Genomic DNA, 19,157 nt, shown 5'->3' on the forward strand with positions numbered 1-19,157 from the left:
TCCAACTAACCTATAGGCAAGCCTGTGGGGCATTGTCTTGATCAATGACCAATATGAGAAGGCTGAACCTCCCCTGCTGGTGCCACCCCTGGGCAGGTGGCCCTGAGTTGCATGAGAAAGCCAGCTGAATGAGCCATGGAGAGCAAGCCAGTAGGCAATGTTCCTCCATGGCCTCTGCTTCAGCTCCTGCCTTGAGTTCCTTCCCTGGCTTCCCTGTGTAACGGATTGTGACATAAGATGAAATAAACCCTTTCCTCCCCAGGTTGCTTTGATCACAGTGTTTATCACAATGAGTAAAGTAACTAGGTCAGGGTTCTTCTGTATGACTGGGATTGGCACACAAAAGAGGTCCCAGATTGCTCTCTAACCTCATCTGCCATGTCAAGGCATCATGCATGAGGCATCGTGAGAAGATAGCCATCCATGAGGCAGTAAATAGCCTACACCAGACACCAAACCTGCAAGAGCCTCAATTTCAGGCATCCCACTCTCCAGAGCCACAAGAAATGAATTCCTGCTGTCTCCAAGGCATCCAGCCTGGAGTACTGCTCTTAATAATCCGGACATCTTGCATAAAATCCCAATTACACGAACGGCAAGAACAATGAATCTGTGGATGCCAGAGACCAGCTAAGAAACTCACCAGGTCCTGTTCTTCACTTGCTCCCCAGGGGAGCCTCCGAGGAACCTCCATGGACTCCCAAGACACCTCTTAATTTATATGCCATCGGTACAGGGCAAGGGCAGCACCCTAAAGCCTCGGCTTTCAAAAATGATAAGGATGAGGCCTCAGAACTAGCAAAGCGGGTTTCACTTTAGAATCAGCCGTAACCATCTCTCTCTGCCACTCACTGGCTATGTGTTCCAAGCAAATTACTCATCTGCTCCGTCAAATGGGAAACCAAACCGTGTAGGTGTGTCACAGGACTGATGAAATGTAAACAGGGAATTCTCGTTTGATGGTGGCAATGGCTACCCTTTTGTTTGATTTGACATCTCTCTGATGGTGTGAAACCATGGGTGGAAGCCACAGAGTCCAGATGAGAGATGATAAGGTTTACACGGAAGTAAGGGCCGTAAGGATGAAGGGGAGATGGGCTCCAGGAATATTCTAGAAATGTTGTCAAGATGAGGAATAAGCTCTGACCGCCGCCATCTTCTCTGCTTTCAGATTAGCCCTGGAAGGAGCAAAGTAGGATGAACCTAGAAGTTGTCTAGAAATATTCTGGGGAGAGGACTGCACGCTGGGTCCAGAGGCCAGTGGAGGGCCTCTTAGAAAAGTTCTACTCTGACGTCTCCCCGTACCACACAGAGAGGGTCACTGCACGTCCTTGGACAACTCCCTGCAGTGCTGAGGAAGTAAGGACACAGGTCAGATGGGAGCAGCACCCAGCAAAGCACTCAACTGTGCGCTCCCGCCAGGGTCAACAGGAGAACCAACACCCAGCACGGAGCTGTGCTCCGAGGGTGGAAATGGGAAGTCACTGGGCACCGTGGAGCCCAGATATCTGAGGCAGTTAAAAACAAACATCTGGGGCTGGAGAGATGGCTCAGAGGTTAAGAGCACTGACTACTCTTCCAGAGGTCCTGAGTTCAATTCCCAGCAACCGAGTGGCAGTTCACAACCATCTATAATGAGTTCTGGTGCCCTCTTCTGGCCTGCAGATAGAACACTGTATACATAATAAATACCGTATATATAATAAATAAATAAATAAATATTTTTTTTTTAAATCTGACAATGTCTGCAGACATCTTTGATCGTCATATTGTGTGTATGTTGAGAGGTAAGGGTGTTGTGCTGGCATCTGTTGGGGAGAGGCCAGGATGCACAGCTGCTCCCCCATGAGGAATTATTCAATTCAAAGTGTGCTATAATAAACTATAAAACAGTGGACAAAACTTAACATTATTCCTGACTCCTAAGTCTAGAGGAAGCAGATAGTAATTAATTGCACAATAGAATGGGGCTGGGAGAATTTACAAAGACTGGTAGGATAAAGGATTACCCAGGCCTGCACAGCACAAAGCATATAAATGCTCTCATTTCCTATAATTTCCTTAAACGATGCCATATAACAACACCCTTCATGGGGCTAGAGAGATGAATCAGCGATTAAAAGCATTGGCTGCTCTTCCAGAAGACATGGGTTCAGTCCCTAGCACCCACATGGCAGCTCACAACTGTAACTCCAGTCCAAGGTGATCCAATGCCCTCATCTGATCTCTCAGGCACCAAGCAGGCATGTGGTGCACAGACATACATCTAGACAAAAAAAAAAAAACCATAAACTGATATTCCTATAGATTGGTGAATGGTCAAGAAGTGTGCCACTCCTGTAGACTGATAGATGGTGATAAAGAGGATCCACTCCTGTAGACTGATGGATGGTGGCAAGGAGTGCTCCACTCCTGGAAACTGATGAATGGTGGCAAGAAGTGCTCCACTCCTGAAGACTCATGGATGGGGACAAGGAGTGCTCCACTCCTGGAGACTGATGGATGGTGGCAAGGAGTGCTCCACTCCTGGAGACTCATGGATGGGGACAAGGAGTGCTCCACTCTTGGAGACTCATGGATGGGGACAAGGAGTGCTCCACTCCTGGAGACTGATGGATGGGGACAAAAGAGTGCTCCACTCCTGGAGACTCATGGATGGTGGCAAGGAGTGCTCCACTCCTGGAGACTCATAGATGAGGACAAGGAGTGCTACACTCCTGGAAACTGATGAATGGTGGCAAGGAGTGCTCCACTCCTGGAGACTGAAGGATGGTGGCAAGGAGTGCTCCACTCCTGGAGACTAATGAATGGGGACAAGGAGTGCTCCACTCCTGGAGACTCATGGATGGGGACAAGGAGTGCTCCACTCCTGGAGACTCATGGATGGTGGCAAGGAGTGCTCCTGTGCACTGACCAAAAAAAGAAGTGCACTTGTAGACTGCTGGCCTACTACTGTTCACCCTCCTCCAGTCCATGCCCTCTCCACACTAAGTTCCTAGCAGTCCTTTAAGTGAAACACTCTCTAGCCCTTCCAACCTGGCTACCTCTCTCACTTGGTAGGAACAAAACTTCAAGTTTCTCAGCTGGTCCTCCCCCTGGCAGGCCTGCCCTCTGCCCCCCTTTGTGCCAACCCTGAACTTTGGAAGGCGGCTCTATTCACTACCGTAGCCCAACACCATCAGCGAACTTTGGACTTACTCCTCTGGCACTTACCATGATTCCTTTACTATAATTTGATTATGAGCCCTCTTGCAAACAGAAACTAAATCATATTTACCCTCCACTCACAAAGATTAGTTTAGGGCCTAGGACACTACAGACACCTAAGGTGTATTGAATGAAAACAACAAAACCAAACCTGACCAGCATTGTGTTACAAAAACACAATAAAAAGCAATGCATCAACAGCTTGTTAAGGAAAGATGAGCACATGAAGTAATAAAGTTTTCTGCTAGAGACAGAAAGTTGACAATCGTAAGGAATTCTGCATTTTGAAATATATGAATAAATTAAGTTCTGTGTATCAGATATCCGATAGTTTACAAATAATAAGTGTCCTCTGGCACTTCTGGAAATCCATGGCTTTTTGTTACAGTATATTATTTGACTAGAGGACAATAAACAACAAGTCAGGTTCAAGGCCCATCGATGGTGGCGCACGCCTTCAATCCCAGCACTCAGGCAGAGGCAGGCAGATCTCTGAGTTCAAGGCCAGCCTGGCCTACAGAGTGAATTCCAGGACAGCCAGGGCTACACAGAGAAACCCTGTCTCCAAAAAACAAACAAACAAAAGGTCAGGTTCAAGGGCAGAACCTATTGGGGAACATTCCAGGTCTGTTACTGTGAACGCTTCAGACAGTAAGTGCTCACTGAACTTGTGGGATGAGTACTCAAGTGATCCTATACTTCTTCCCACTCTCTTCCGTCTTTGAGACACGGTATCACTACAGTTGGCCTTGAACTCCCAGAATGCCTTTGAACATTCATCCCACTTTCTGAGTGCTTGATATTACCGTCAGGCACCACCATAATCAGTCTAGTCATCTAGTATTCAAAAAGTCAAACAAAAAAAAAAATGTCCGTGCCCTAAGGGAGTTGGGGTCACCTAGAATATACACTTCAGATAAAGAAGGCAATCTGCTCCACACCCTTAACTTTTCCCTGTACTTAGTACCCACATGTCAAAAGTGGTGTTCTTGGTGAAAGGCACAGAAAAGGGAAAAAAAAAAAAAAAGAAAACAAAACAAAAAAATCTCTATGAAACTATAAGCTATCTCCTCTGCGTCCCATCTTATCTCCATACCCATGGTACCCTGGACAAGAAGGTTAGGAGTTCAAGGCCAGCTTCAGATAACATAGCAACCTGAAAGAAAGTCAGCATGGCCTCCTTAAGACAGTGAAAAACGGCAATAACAAAAAAAGAAAGTTTCAGGCAGTGACGGTCAGAACAAACTTCACCACCACAGGGAGGCAGTCAGAGTGTGGTATAATGAAAAGGATGCTTCACAGACTTTGTCATGGAAACCAGATACACACACCTGTAGTTCCAGGTACTCAGGAGGCTCAGGCAAGAGGATCAGTTAACCCCAAGAGTCAGTGACCAGCTCAGGACAATAGAAAGACACTGTATGGGAAAAAGGGTGTGGGGAAGCTAAAGCCAGAATAAGAGCAAATATGGTTACGGACTCTAGAAGCGTAGTGTTGGGCTTCATTTCCTTTCCTGGCATGCAATTTTGGATCAGAAAAAGAAATGGTTCATGAGCAGAGAAAAGTAGGAAGAAAAGAACTTTATCATCTCTCAGCTATTTATTCACTCACTCATTCATTCATTCACTCACTCATTCATTCATTCTTGTGCTAAGGGTCGTGCAGAATGCACAAGTGAAAAGGAACAATGCCTGCTGTTAAACAGGCCCATCCGCCAGGAGTGTGAAATACCCACAAACCACCATCACTCAAGAAAGTAAAAGTCCCCCAGGGAGGTGCAAAATAAACCTCACGGAAAGATGGAAGAAATCCCAAGAGGCTATTAGACTCTTCTGATTATAAAACATACTATCTGAAAACACCCTATGAAGAGAAAATCATATTTGCAAGTACCTCTGGCTGAGCTGATATCTGCTAGATTATCTACCCCAGCCTTGGGGTCACTGGCACCTTCCCAATTACCACATGTTCCCATTACTGGGGACTGGAGAGAGCTCACGGTGGCAACTAATCCGTGCAGGACACTGTAGTGGGCCAGCCTCTCTCTTCCCACTGCTGGCTGGTCAACCAAGGAAATCCTCTCACAGCCCCAGGGTAAGCAGGTTGGGGGAAGGATGCTGTAGAAGACTGTTAGTAATCTTTTCTTGCATTATCTATCCATCCATCTATCTATCTATCTATCTATCTATCTATCTATCCATCTATCTATCTATCTATTTATTTAGTGTGTCCTTGTATGTGGGCATGGGTGGACATGCATGCCACTGCACATGTGTGAAGAGCAGAGGACAGTTTTGGAAAATTATTTCTCCTTCCATCGTGTATATTCTGGGAATTGAACTCAGATAATCAGGCTTGGTGACAGGAGCCTTTAACCACTGAGACATACTACTGCCTTCCTACCTACCCTCACCCCCCACTTTTTTTCTTTTCTTTTTCTTTTCTTTTTTTTTTTTTTTTTTTTTTGCTATTGTTGAGAACTGAACCCAGGGTCTGACCCATGCTGAGCATGAACTCTCACACTGTGCTGCAGTAACCCCAACGATCCTCAAACAGCACACAAGAATTGAGTGACTTGTCCAAGCAAGACCAGCTCACTAAGCTTTGAATTCAAAGTCTGAGCCCTCAGTGATATCACTGTAACGTCTCCCCGCTAAGAAATTACTGCTAAAATATCAGGACATTACACGGCTGTAAGAGAATGGTCGATTTGGGGCCAGTTGACCCCTTTGAACATGCGTATCTATTTAAAACTATGCTTATTTATGACCAAAAAAATGCATGTATACACATTTATCGACCAGCTCTGAAAGTGAGATGCCTTTTCAAGGGCGTAGCTTTCAAAATCTTTCCTGAAATTCATTGCCCAGGGTGGATAGCCGCATATGCCTGTAGCCCTGGCACTCTCATAATCCCCAGGTGAATTGCTTAGCCTTGTGTTTCCCTAACCTAAAAAGTGGCTCTAACAATAGCGCCATATCCTAAAGAGAAGGAGATGTGGTGCTGTTGTCCACATAAATGGCTAAGCGCAGTGCCTGGCACGGAGTGAAGGCTCGGTAAATGGATCTCGTTATTTGGATGTTAGCCTCTTATGTGTCTCCAGAACGCAAGTCGTCCAGTGACCACAGAAAGCTTTCCCCAGAGTCGCTGCCAACTCTTTAAGAACATCTCTACCTACGGCCCAACAGAGCACAGTGACATCAGCCACCTGCTTCCCAGGACCTTAGCTCCAGAGGTGGCCATGTCACCTCGCTCAGGCCCCAAAACAGGGCAGACGCAGTCTCAAGTTCGCAACAGCACAAAACTTAACCCAGCTTTCTCACTTGAGTGAACTCCAGTTGGAGGCACTATCAGGCCGGGTGGGAAAGGATCCCGAGCTGAAAGAATGCGGGCGCCGCGCCAGGAAAGGCAGCACTTCCACCTGCCAAGCGCCAGGGTGGGCAGCCCTCCTCCACGGCGTCCCCCCAGGACTCCCACCCTGCCGCGGGGGAGCGCACGGGGACCGACCTCACCATGCCAGCTGGATGAATTCCCTGCACATCCTCTGAAACGCATCGCCACGGCTTCTAAGGGTGTATGTATGGGAGCATCCAGGTGAAACCAGACCTCCCGAGTGCGCGGCGCCAAAGTCGGGGCGCCGCCGCTTCCGCAGACACGTGTGCGCGGGTCGCCAGCGAGTCCTGCCTGGGTCCCCGCCACCCGGGCCCGCCCCGCGCTGCACTCACCAGGTGAAGAGTTTGCCTCGGATCCTGCTCAGCAGGCTCCCGATCGAGCCCACGGTGCCCAGCGCCTGGGGCTCCGCGACCCCTTCGCTCGCCGGCGACTCGTCCTCCATGGGGTCCCTATGAGCCTCGCGTGCCCGGAACCCCGCGAAGTGCCCCGGCCCGGAAGACAGGAGGCGGCGCCTGGGAGGACGGCGAGGACTCAGCCCGCGCCTTGTCTTGCTCTCCGGCTGTACTGGCTCGCCTGCCTGCTCGCGTCCCCGCGCTCCTCCGCCCGGCTCGTGCGACAAATCATTAACTGTCAAGCCCTGAGGGCCAGACAATGCTTTTGCAGATCATCACCTGGCACCTCAGGGAAGCTGGGAAGCTGGGAAGCTGGGGGAGAAAGGGCAGGTTTGTTTCCTCAGCTAGCGTCAGTGCTGGGTAGGGCACAATGTAAATTTAAGAAATTAGGAGGTTGGGCTTCTTTTTTTTTTTTTTTCCGGGGTGGGTGGAGTTGATTTGATTCGTTTGTTTGACCTAAAGTCTCGCTCTATAGCCCAGATTATCCTGGAACTCACTACGTAGCCGAGGCTAACCTCGAACTCGCAGCACTCTCCCTGCCTTAGCTTCCAGAGGGCTGGGATTTACAGGCCGGCGCTATCCTGCCCAGCGCAGGTCAGGATTTTATAGTTCCTTGTTTGAAATCAGCAAATGAGGTGATCTGTTAAGAGGTTATCTTGGCTGGTTCCCATAATGTCCTACAGGACCCTGAAAGCTGGTGCCAGCCTGAACTTTGCTAACTGGAAGGACCCACTGACCCCGCCCCTGTGTCCAGGTCTCCCTCCCTCTCCCTGAAAGAACTAAAGAAAATTACAGTTTCTTTTCCTCGCAAAACAAAGGTCTAGGAAGTGTGTCTTTGGGGCGCGGGGTGAGGCAAATCTGTCTCATGGGTGTGTTGGGTTGCCTTGTTACACTCAGCCTGTCCTGGCCTTGACCCGGGCCATGCCTTCGGATGCTTGGATGGACCCAAAAGGGACAAGAGGGATTAAAAAGTGGACTGGGAAATTTCCTGGTTCTTGCTGACAGAAGTCTGTAGTGTTGATTAAACACCTTTTCCCCGAAAGAGACCAGGTGTTGAGACCGATCCCCACCTCCTCAGCCCCACCCTAACCTTCTTTCCTGGATAAAGGAACACAGTAAACAGTGGATTCTAGAAGTCTGTGGATGCAAAAGAGTAGGCGGTTCCGTAAGAGACACTATGAAGAACCAGGTTTTAAACCAGCTGGTACCTCAGGCCTTTAATCGCAGCTCCTAGGACCTAGGAGGTTGACATGGGCATCACCTTGAGCTGGAGGCTAGCCTAGAATAGTGTAGTTCTAGCCAGCCTGAGCTAAAGTGAGACCCTGCCTCAAAAAAAAAGAGGTTGGGATAAGGGGTGTGGCTCAGCCGGTCAAGGTGGCTGAAGCCAAGTCTGTGTTCGATTCCTGGAACCCACGTGGTGGATGGAGAGAATAGACTTTGGCAAGTTAAACTCAACATCCAGGCAATAGCATATACAAACACACAATCAAATCAATGTAAAAAAATTTTATATAAAAAAAAAGGGAATAGGTTTTGAAAACTGTAGTTAAAAGCCTCAGCTTTACCAACTACAAGTGCTGCAAAGTTTAAATATGGTTATTTTGTTTGTTTTGCCTTTTTGAGACAAAAATCTCACTTCATAGACCAAGGTGGTCTGAAACTCAACTGTGTAGCCCAGGCTGGCCTCCAATATAGGGCAGTCCTCCCAAGAGCTGTTGCATGAACCATATGCCTAGTTTAAATGACTGTTGAAATTTTTTTCTAATTTTTTTTATTTTGGGTTTTTTGTTTTTGTTTGTTTTGATACAGGGTCTCTCTAAAGAGAGACTGTCCTGGCTGTCCTGGAACTCACTGTGTAGACCAGGCTAGCTTCAAACCCACAGAAATCCACCTGCTTCTGCCTCCCAAGTGCTTGGATTACAGGCATTGGCCAACACACCCAGCTATTTTTTCTAACCTTAAAAGGACTTAATCAGCCGGGCGGTGGTGGCGCACGCCTTTAATCCCAGCACTCGGGAGGCAGAGCCAGGCGGATCTCTGTGAGTTCGAGGCCAGCCTGGGCTACCAAGTGAGTTCCAGGAAAGGCGCAAAGCTACGCAGAGAAACCCTGTCTCGAAAAACCAAAAAAAAAAAAAAAAAAAAAAAAAAAAAAGGACTTAATCAAAAATTCTTTACAAACACTTGGAAAAAATAGTCTAGGCCAGATGGTTATAAAGTCCTCAGGATAAGTTGAGACTGAATGAAATTATTTTTACAACTGTTAAAATAAATATCCATTATAAAATATGTGTTGAGCCGGGCGGTGGTGGCGCACGCCTTTAATCCCAGCACTTGGGAGGCAGAGCCAGGCGGATCTCTGTGAGTTCAAGGCCAGCCTGGACTACCAAGTGAGTTCCAGGAAAAGGCGCAAAGCTACACAGAGAAACCCTGTCTCGAAAAACCAAAAAAAAAAAAAAAAAAATATGTGTTGAAGTAAGGATTAATGGTAGAATGCTTACTCAGCATGCTTAAGACTCTAGGTTCATCTCAAGATACCAAGATATAGTTACATAGATAGATAGATAGATAGATAGATAGATAGATAGACAGACAGACAGATAGGCCAACATTTCGTTTATTTATTTACTTCGATGGGCAGATGTATTGTGTATGTTTAGACATATAGTTGAAGATAGGAAGAAAACTTCAAAGCTAGACGACCAAAGAAGACTGTCTGAGTGCTAAAGAACAACTTGATGAAGCCTTCTGAGAGCATCAGAAGCACGTGTAAGGGCTTGGGATATGGCTCAGTTGGTAGAGAGAGCCTGGGTTCAGTCCCCGGTACTGAAGAAAATCAAGAGTGGTGACATGTAATCCTGTGATCCCAGCGCTTGGGAGGTAGAGGCAGAATGATAAAAAGTTCAAAGTCATCCTCAAATACGTAGTGAGTTCAGAGCCAGTCTAGGATCCAAGAGACCCTGTCTCTCGGGGGGAGGAGAGACTAATGAACTACATCCCATTAAACTCTACATATGGACAACGTGGGATTTTTAGACATTGTGGCCTAGGCCTTTAATCTTAGCACTTGGGAGGCAGAGGCAGGTGAATATCTCTGAGTTGATGCTAGCTGGTCTACATAAGCTACAGAGAGTTACATAGGGAAACTCTGAAAGAAAAGAAAAAAAAAAACCTACAGTGTGGAATTTCCCTTGAACCCTGTCCTCATCTATGTTCTTTAAGTGACAGTACAAAGAAACCCCTTCCCCTATGTGATTGTATAAGACCCACAAGTGACCTTTCAGATTCCTAGTCTTACCACAATGATAGACTGAACTACCTATGCCCACTGATTAACCAGAGCAAAATACTTGTTAACCAAATTTTAACTAATTATTTGATGGGGTTGTTTGGTTTTGTTTGTTTGGTTGGTTGGTTTGGTTTTTTGAGACAAGGTTTCTCTGTGTAGCCCTGGCTATCCTGGAACTCTCTCTGTAGACTAGACTGGCCTCCAACTCAGAGAGATCTGACTGCCTCTGCCTCCCAAGTGCTGGATTTAAAGGCATGAGCCACCACCACCTGACTGTTGCTGTTTTTATTTTATTTAGAAACAGAGTATCCCTATGTCACAGCACTGGCCTAGGAATCATGATCCTCCTGCCTCATCCTCCCAAGTGCTGTAATTATACAATTATCACCACACCTAGCTTTACCCCAAGTTGAATTTTGTCTTCTAGCCTCAGGCCTTTGAACTTTCACCACCTCTGAGGCTGCTTGTCAGCCTTCCAGAAGAGCCCCTCCTTAGAATAGGCTACTTCGGGTGAGCTGCTCTTCCCAGCCAGCTCCCCCAAGTCTCAGGATTGCATCCTTCAAGTAACTCTTGTAATGATTCCAGATATTAGACTGCTCTGTTTCATATGTGATGATTACAGAGAAAGATATGGGCTGTATCAGTACACATAACCTTAAAATATGGCCAGGGAGGTAGCTCTTAGTAGTAAAGCAGGCACTTAACATGAGCTAACTGTGCCTGGAACTTTCTAGATTCGATCTGCAGCACCAATGCCTGCTCTAAAAAAAGGTGTTGGGGAGTGAGTAGTAGCCAGAGAAATTTTTTTTTTTTTTTTTTTTTTTTTTTGGTTTTTCGAGACAGGGTTTCTCTGTGTAGCTTTGTGCCTTTCCTGGAACTCACTTGGTAGCCCAGCCTGGCCTTGAACTCACAGAGATCTGCCTGGCTCTGCCTCCCGAGTACTGGGATTAAAGGCGTATGCCACCACCGCCCGGCCAGAGAAAAATTTTTTAAAAATTTAAAGAAAAGAAAAATTACCAAAAAAATGCACACACATACACACACTTGAGAAGGGGAGGGTGAGGGAGAGAGAGAGAATATGAATTAATAAAACTGGACACTGTAGCTTAGGTCTGTAACCCCAGAACATGGCTGACAGGGCAGAGGAGCAAAGTTCAAGACATCTTGACTACATAGGAAGTTTGAGGTCAGCCTGAACTCCATGAAATGTGCTGCAAACAAACAAAAAGTAAGATGGGCTTGGTGGTTCCGGCTTATAATCCCAGGATTCAAGAGACCAAGGCAGAAGCCCGGAGGTGGTGGTGGTGCACACCTTTAAACCCAGCACTTGGGAGGCAGAAGCAGGTGGATCTCTGAATTCAAGGCCAGCCTGATCTACAGAGCGACATCCAGGACAGCCACGTTACACAGAGAAACCCTGTCTTAAAAAACAAACAAAAAAAAAAATCCCAAGATTTGGGCTGGAGAGATGACTTTAGTGGTTGAGAATTAAGGTCTTTCCGGAGGGCCTAAGTTCAAGTTCCAGCACAAGTCAGTTCATAACCATCTGACTGCAGTCTCAGGAGACCCAAGGCCGTCAGCCACTCACATAGCACACAGACACACATGCAGACAAAACACCCATATAAAATAAAATAAAACATACATATAAAATAAATAAACTAGGTCTATGAAAAAGAAGTTCAAATGTCTCAGACTGGATGATGCTCCCCCTCCAAATATGGACTGGATCTGTAGAACCTACAGTGGTTGTCTTACACAGCAAAGGGGACTTGGTAGTGCTGATAAAGATCCACGTCCTGAGATGGGGAAGTGATCCTGGGTTATCTAGTGGGCCATAAGGGAAGTGTCCTCACAGAGAGAAATGGGAAGGGGAGATTTTCACCAGAAGAACTTACATAAGGGGACAGGGAGGGATACATTTTAAAGACGGAGGAAAGTATGTATGCAAGCCATACATACAGGTAGCTGCTACAAGCTCAGAGCCTCCAGAACAAAACAGCCTTGACAACTTTAGGCTTGATTGTAACAAGGTAAAGCTGATCTTAAACCTCTGGCCTCCAGAAAATCAAAGGAGCTATAAATTGATGACAACCTGTGACAGCAGCCAGGGAGGCATAGGGCCGCTTCGTAAGAGTCAGGATCTGCCATCAAGTGAAACAAGTGACCTGCAGGAAGCTGTGCAGCATGATCCCATTAACGAAAGCCAACAGCCAAGTAACTGCGCGTCTTCATATCTACATAGGCACTATACACATACTTACACTGGCTTCTGTTCCCCTGACCCGGGAGAGTAAGGCAGCTGGGTGTGCTGGTGAATCTTTGTAACTTCGACACTTGGATGCAGTACTGGGGCAGGAGGTTGCCTCTCACCAGGAGCTGGGGTCCAGCCTGTGCACCATAGTGAGCCTCCAGCTCAAAAGGAAGGCAAAAAAAAAAAAAAAAAAAAAAAAACCACAAAAAAGCAAACAAACAAAACCCCAAGCCTGTAATCCCAGCGTTTGGGACGTAAGAAGGTAGAGTGTAAGCATTGCCCAGCCTACTAGTGAGTTCCAGGCCAGCGAGAGCTACATAGGTAGAGCCTGTCATGAAGGAAGGCGGGGACTGAAGAGGAAGACCAGGGACCAGGCCATTGAGAATGGTTAAATCAGGGGCTCAGTCAGCAGCGGGGAAGGTAAACAGAAGAGAGATTGCCCTATCTGTCTTCAACTTGTATTCTTCTGGGCATATTACTCATTTTGAAATTTGAAAACACAGTCAAAGCAATTTTCAGTTGGTCGGATGTTAGGTTCAACATCTCACTCCCCAGGGAAAATGAGGCCAGGAAATCCAGCCAACCAGCACATGTGACTGTCAAGTTACACAGTGTGCATTCTCCATGCAGAGTCCTCCCCAGAAAGTAGCACTTCCTAGCCTGCTCCACAATGAGCTCATCCCTGACTGAGGCGTATTGATCAGCCTGCATTATTTTGGTATCAGGATTAAAATATATTGAGTTGATCTGTGGGCACCAATCCATAAGTTTTTGTCCAAGGAAATTTACTGGAGGGAAAAAATAATGGTTGGGGATTTTTTTTTTCATATAATAACCTCACAACAACCACAAAAAACTACCACTTACTAAACACCTTCCATGTACCTAGTATTATTTATTGTATGTATCAAGTCAGCCCAAATGCCTGTGGTTTCATCCTTTTTTTATGCCTTGTGGTTTCTGTGGCCCAGGATTTGGGGGAAGGTATGGGCTGGAGCTGTCTCTGGCCTTCACAGTGAGAAGGTAGTCGGAGCAGAAGGAGGAGGAGATAGAGAAAGATCATCTAGTACCTAAACCGCAACTCTCCCGTCCGCCTAGTTTAGAGGCTCTCCATGTCACCTCTCTGGGGATTAATTTGGACCTCCTCACAGCCTGGTGACCTCAAGGCCTTTGATCTGCTCGCTTGGCAGCGGTCTCCCTCAGCCCCAGGCAAGTGCCAGGGAAGCCAATGCACACGGTCAACTCGTAACAAAAGACGGCCAGAAAGTCCTTTTTCCAAATCAGAATGTTCGTTGTTGTTGAGGCGCTGAGAACTGAGCCAGGACCTCAAGCAGCATTCTTCCACTAAGATACATACATGCCCACCCCCCTTTACTTTGGCTTTTGCAACAGGGTCTCACAAAGTAGCCAAGGCTGGCCTTTGTTGTATAGCAGTTTCCACCCAATTGAAGAATTCTCTCCACGAGGGAAAAGGAACTTGGAATGTAAACACAATGTCATGTGTCTGGGAAGGGGGGGGGGGGGGTTTGAAAGATTCTTTCTGGAAGGTTCATCCCAGGGTTTGTAAAATGTGTAAACGCTGCTAAGGAAGGAGACTCACCAACTGAGCTTTCCAAGGATCTCCTGGACCTTTTGAGGAACCCAGATGTTATGCAGAGGGCTCTGAGTCTTCACTGGTATTAGCTGGGCTTTTCAGCTGCTTTTGATTCACCTCTGTTCCTGTAAGTAACCCCTGGGAAAGAGCTGTGTCTGCAAAGGCTCGTTGACTGATAGGTAGGACATCAGGGATGTGGAGAGGTTGGAATGTTGCAGCTCCATAGCCTAATTACGATTTATATTGGGCTAGCTTTAGCCTCCAAAGTAGTCATTCCTTACTACTTAGTAGTAGTCCACCCTCGTGTCAGATCTAACATCCTGTGACTAACAGATAAAAAATCCTCTGGAATGTATGGACAGACTATAAATAATAAAATTGCCACCACATTGGTACACTGTTAGGGGAGACCTAAGTCTATGTGACCAGGACATTGGTCACTCATATTTGGATCCAGAATAAACGATCTTTTTTATTCCTTTGGGGTGAGATCTGTTTCTTTCATCATCAGTTCTTGGTGCCCAAATGTGGGGCCCAGGAACAAGTCACTTTTCACCAAAGGAATCAAGCGGATTGGCACCAGGGATCAGGTTGGGGCTACTTTGTTGCCTACCATCTGGCATCGCTTCACCAGCACTTGGGAGGCAGAGGCCGGCAGATCTCTGTGAGTTCAAGGCCAGCCTGGCCTATATAGTGAGTACAGCCAGGGCAATGTAGGAGAGACCTTCTCAGAAAAGAAAAGAAAAAGAAAACCAGTGAGTTTTTTTCTTGGAGCTCAGACCTTCTTGAATTAGTCTGACCTGAGGTTTTCAGGCTATGTGTTTGATACTTTGTTTATTTCTTGGCTTTCAAGGCCTTTGCTTCAAAGTACCCAGTTGTGTTTGCCTCAGAAGTAGTTTGGTTTCTGATTGGTTTGTTCAGCTTTGTTTTCTTTTAGATCTTTGAGGGTGTTTTGGTTTCTGTTCTGGTTTGTCTTGATTTTGTTTGCCTTGGGGACCTTCGGTTTATAATGCAGTTGGCCTTTGTTTCTTGATACTTCTTCAGTACCCAGTTCTACGCTTCTCTGTGGCTCCTCTAGCATATTGCAACCTTGCTACTTCCCCTGCTCCCCGCAAGACAGGGTTTCTCTGTGTATTCCTGGCTGTCCTGCAGCTCACTCTGTAACCCAGGCTGGCCTCGAACTCACAGAGATCTGCCTGCCTCTACCTCCCTAGCGCTGGGATTAAAGGAGTGTGCCACCACTGCCTGGTACAATCTTGCTACTTTTAAGAATTTCCTGAGTGGTGCTGGAGAGATGACTCAGTGGTTAAGAGCACTTGTTGCCCTTGCAGAAGACCCAGGTGGGGTTCTCAGGCCCTACATGGAGGTTCCCAGCCATCTGTAAATCTTCTGAACCCTGCATGCACAAGGCACATCTGTGGTGCACAGACATGCAAGCAAAACATTCATACACATAAATTAAAAATAAATAAATCTTTAAAAAATGATTTTTGAGTGCCTGATCGTTTAAAAAAAAAAAAAAAAAAAACTTTCAGATAAGAAGCACTGTTCCCGCCAACCCAACAGGGAGGAAGTGTTCAGGAGAACTCCCCACAACATGTAATGATATCGTAGGGAAACTCAACAAATATGCCCTGTTCCTGGGTCATTAGCTTGCCTGGAGAAGACACACATGAAAGTTTGATCACCCAGTGTCTTGAGAACCCCCACATTTCCATAAACACTTGGGATAACCCTGAGACCCAGTGGGAGAGAGAGCTCTTGGGGTGAGAAAGCCTACCCCAAAAGCAGCATACAAACCTGATCCAAGACAAAAGTCCCCTAGAGAGGCTTGCATCTTTTTAAGAGAAAGAAAGAGAGTAACCAGGCTTCCAAAAGGGAGGAATTGTTAGATGATAAGCCACCATCTGGTGCTCCAGGCAGCTTCATATATAATAATTATGGACATTCAACTTGCAAGTATTTGAAAAAAATGGGGAGATCTAACCAAAGATAACTTAGCTTTACAGTTTCTTCAACATGGAACATTTGCTGTTCCAAAACTGATATATTTTTGTGCAGAAAACTGGCAATAAAACAAAAGTCATAAATGGGCAACATACTTTAATTGGAATTTAGAAGCATTTAAGAGAAGAAATGATAAAACTGGTAGCTTACAGGAAATGAATAAAGGGACTCTGGCCAGCCCGAACATGGCAAACATGGCTCTGGCAGGCCTGGCCCTTCTCCCCCATCCCCTCTGCCTTGCTGAAAAGCTTAGATTCCATCCTAAAGCTAGCCACCACGGTCTGTTCCTTTATGTGGCCACTTCCTCCTCCTGAGGCTGACCACCAAGGTCCAGCTATCAAAGTACTCAAGTCCAGCAATCAAAAGCCCCCTTTAGGCTGCACTAATTAACACGTCCAATTAAAATTAAACACATCCTAACACGGGGTTTCCCCTTTTACCTCTATAAACTGTCATTTGATTATGGACCAAAGTCTCCTCTCTATCCAGAGGCAGTCTCAACCCCACCCTCCGACCCCCACTCCCCACTCCTGCCCCCTCCCTCCCTTCCCCTGCTCCCTGGTTCCTCCCCCCTTCTTCCTCTTCCCATGTCTTCCGACTTTGACTCTTATTCCCTGCCCTCTGTCCCTCTGGGGCAAATAAATCATCTTTGTGCTGAGAACTCAAGTCTTGGGGTGTCTTGAGCTGATACCAGGCAGACAACGTGGGACAATGAATAAGGGGCTTTTAGAAACTCTCAGAATTAAAGACTGATACTGAAGGACAGGAGGTTAACAAAAATGTCATAAATTGTGTTCACACTAAAGGTAGATGCTGAAGAACTTAACTCTTCTTGGCCCTCTGTTCCCACCGGTCCTCTCCTTCCCTTCCCTTTTCTCTCTGAAGAAATCCAGCTTCCTTCCCCTTTACCCTGTGCCCAAGGGGAACAAAATTCTCTACTAAAAGAAAAAATTCTTATGCCTCATGGAGGGGAGGGCCCATATACTGCTTATACTCCCTGAACAAAATGTGAGCTAAAGTCTTTGATTATGGGGTTCCCTGACCCATATTAGGGCCTTCTAGGTTTTGCTAAAGAATTTCAGATCACCCTATTGACATATGAACCTAAGTTTCCTGACCAATTGATTCAGTTATTGGCTTCAGGAAGCAAGGAGAGGAACAGTTTCATTTGGCAGAATGGGAAAACTGCCTTAAGGACTTTAATAAAAATAAAATAAAAGATGCTGATGATAAAAATGCCTTCTAGGAATTAGGGAGCGCCTCTGCTGTGTGATACCTCAAAGTAAAATAAAATTAACTTGGTGGGAAAACTATAGGGCACCACATTCTCTTCTCTCTCCCCCTCTCCCTCCTTCCCTCCCCCTCTCCCTCTCCCTCTCTTTCTCTCTCCCCCTCCCCCCTCCCTCCCCCTCCTCTGCACAAGGATGTTTTGCCTGCATGTAGTGCCCGAATAGACCAGAAGAGGGCAGCGGATCCCCTGGAACTGGAATCATAGAGGGTGTGAGCCCCCATGTGGCTGTTGGGAATGAATTGAACTTGGGTCCCCTGGAAGAGCAGCCAGTGCTCTTACTCAAGTCACCTTGAGTAAGCCTGGGACACGTTTTCCACTGGTGAATTGTGCCCCTGTTCACGGGTTAGGATGACTTTTTAGAAACACAAAACGCTCATGTCTTCATCCCCTAATGGGGAGCAGTGATCGTAAACTTAGGTGACAGTGGGAACCTCAAGCCCCGGCCGACACTGTCTCCAGGACACTTGTGAGAGTCAGAAGACCCCACCAGAGGAAAATGACAAGCAGGGAAACTACAGGCACAGGACAACTGAGATCACCTGCTCCAACTGAGATGCCCATAGGCGAGAGCAGACCCTTGCCTGATGTAGCCAACACCTTCTGAGGCAAGACGCCGCACCGGAAATCAAGCCCAGGGGAGAGTACCCAGAAAGGGGCGGGCGTATAACCCCGCCCCGGTTCTTGCAGTACCTCCATGTTGCCCATAAAGAAGCCAAAGGGAGGAAGATGCGGATTTGTGCAGTCAGCCCTCCGCACCAGAGGTGCCTAATCCCCACCCCCTGCTGAGTATAATCAGCATCTCGGTGCCCACCCCCACCCTTTAACATTCCTGATACATCAAATAGCCAAGTTTTGTTTCGTTCACTCAGGAGAAATGGCAATATACTTGGATTTTGATGCCACAGGGAGACACTGAAAGTCCCGGATATTTTCCTCAGATTCCTAAATTTGATTTACAAGATGTATGATTCTTTTCATGAGGCTACTTTAATCCAATATGTGGCTGGCCTACTATTGTGTTCTCTCTCGTATGGTCCTCTTATTACAGCAACCAGCTAAAAAGGGCCACGAAGTATCAAAAGACAAAATGCAACTTTGCAAGCAGGAAGTTGAATGTCTTTGTCATACAGCTATGTGCCAAGATTGCTCAAAAATCCTGACCATATTTCTACTGTAGGGAGTTTTCCTATCCCTAAAACAAACAAACAAACAAAACAATTAAGAGGAGTTTTACGACTAACTATTATTGAAACTGCATTCTAAACTACTCTTTAATTTCCAAGTCACTATATAAGAAACTTAAACAGGACCCACCAGATACCAGCTGACTAGGCCTGGAGGAACAGGCAGCAATTAACACCCAAAGACTAAACCAGGCCCCCGCCCCAGGACAACCAAACTGCAATCCTAACCCTTCTTCGTCCTGTTCATGCATGAAAAGGGAAGGAATGCATTGGGTATGCTGACTCAGAAAGGTGAGGAAAGACACAGACCCCTGCGGGACTTCAGTCAGCAATTAGATCCAGTAGCCAGAGGACACTGCCCTACACGAGTGTCCTTTGCCTCTGCAGCTGGACTCGAAACAGCAGAAGTCACCTGAGGCTCTCCTCCCGCCATGTGTGAGCTTCATTCCTTAGAACTTTTGCTAATTCCCCCTCCCAGCCTTACCCAGCCTTACCCAGCCTGACTTCCTGTGGGAAACTTCTGCTTCCGTCTCCCGGTGTCTCCCAGTG

The 19,157-nt window shown here is 46.7% G+C and overlaps 1 protein-coding gene across 1 annotated transcript in view; it reads right to left on the reverse strand.

Moving 5' to 3' along the window:
• The window catches only part of Slc35f2 (solute carrier family 35 member F2), a 49,111-nt gene extending 41,769 nt beyond the window's left edge, over positions 1-7,342 (reverse strand). Inside the window, exon 1 of the mRNA XM_028864970.2 lies at positions 6,933-7,342. Within this exon, the coding sequence (XP_028720803.1) occupies positions 6,933-7,042 (110 nt within the window). The 5' untranslated portion in view covers positions 7,043-7,342. The remainder of the gene's footprint in view (positions 1-6,932) is intronic.
• Between the last annotated feature and the right edge of the window lie 11,815 nt (positions 7,343-19,157).

This window comes from Peromyscus leucopus, chromosome 7, assembly GCF_004664715.2.
Source record: "Peromyscus leucopus breed LL Stock chromosome 7, UCI_PerLeu_2.1, whole genome shotgun sequence".
NCBI lineage: Eukaryota > Metazoa > Chordata > Mammalia > Rodentia > Cricetidae > Peromyscus > Peromyscus leucopus.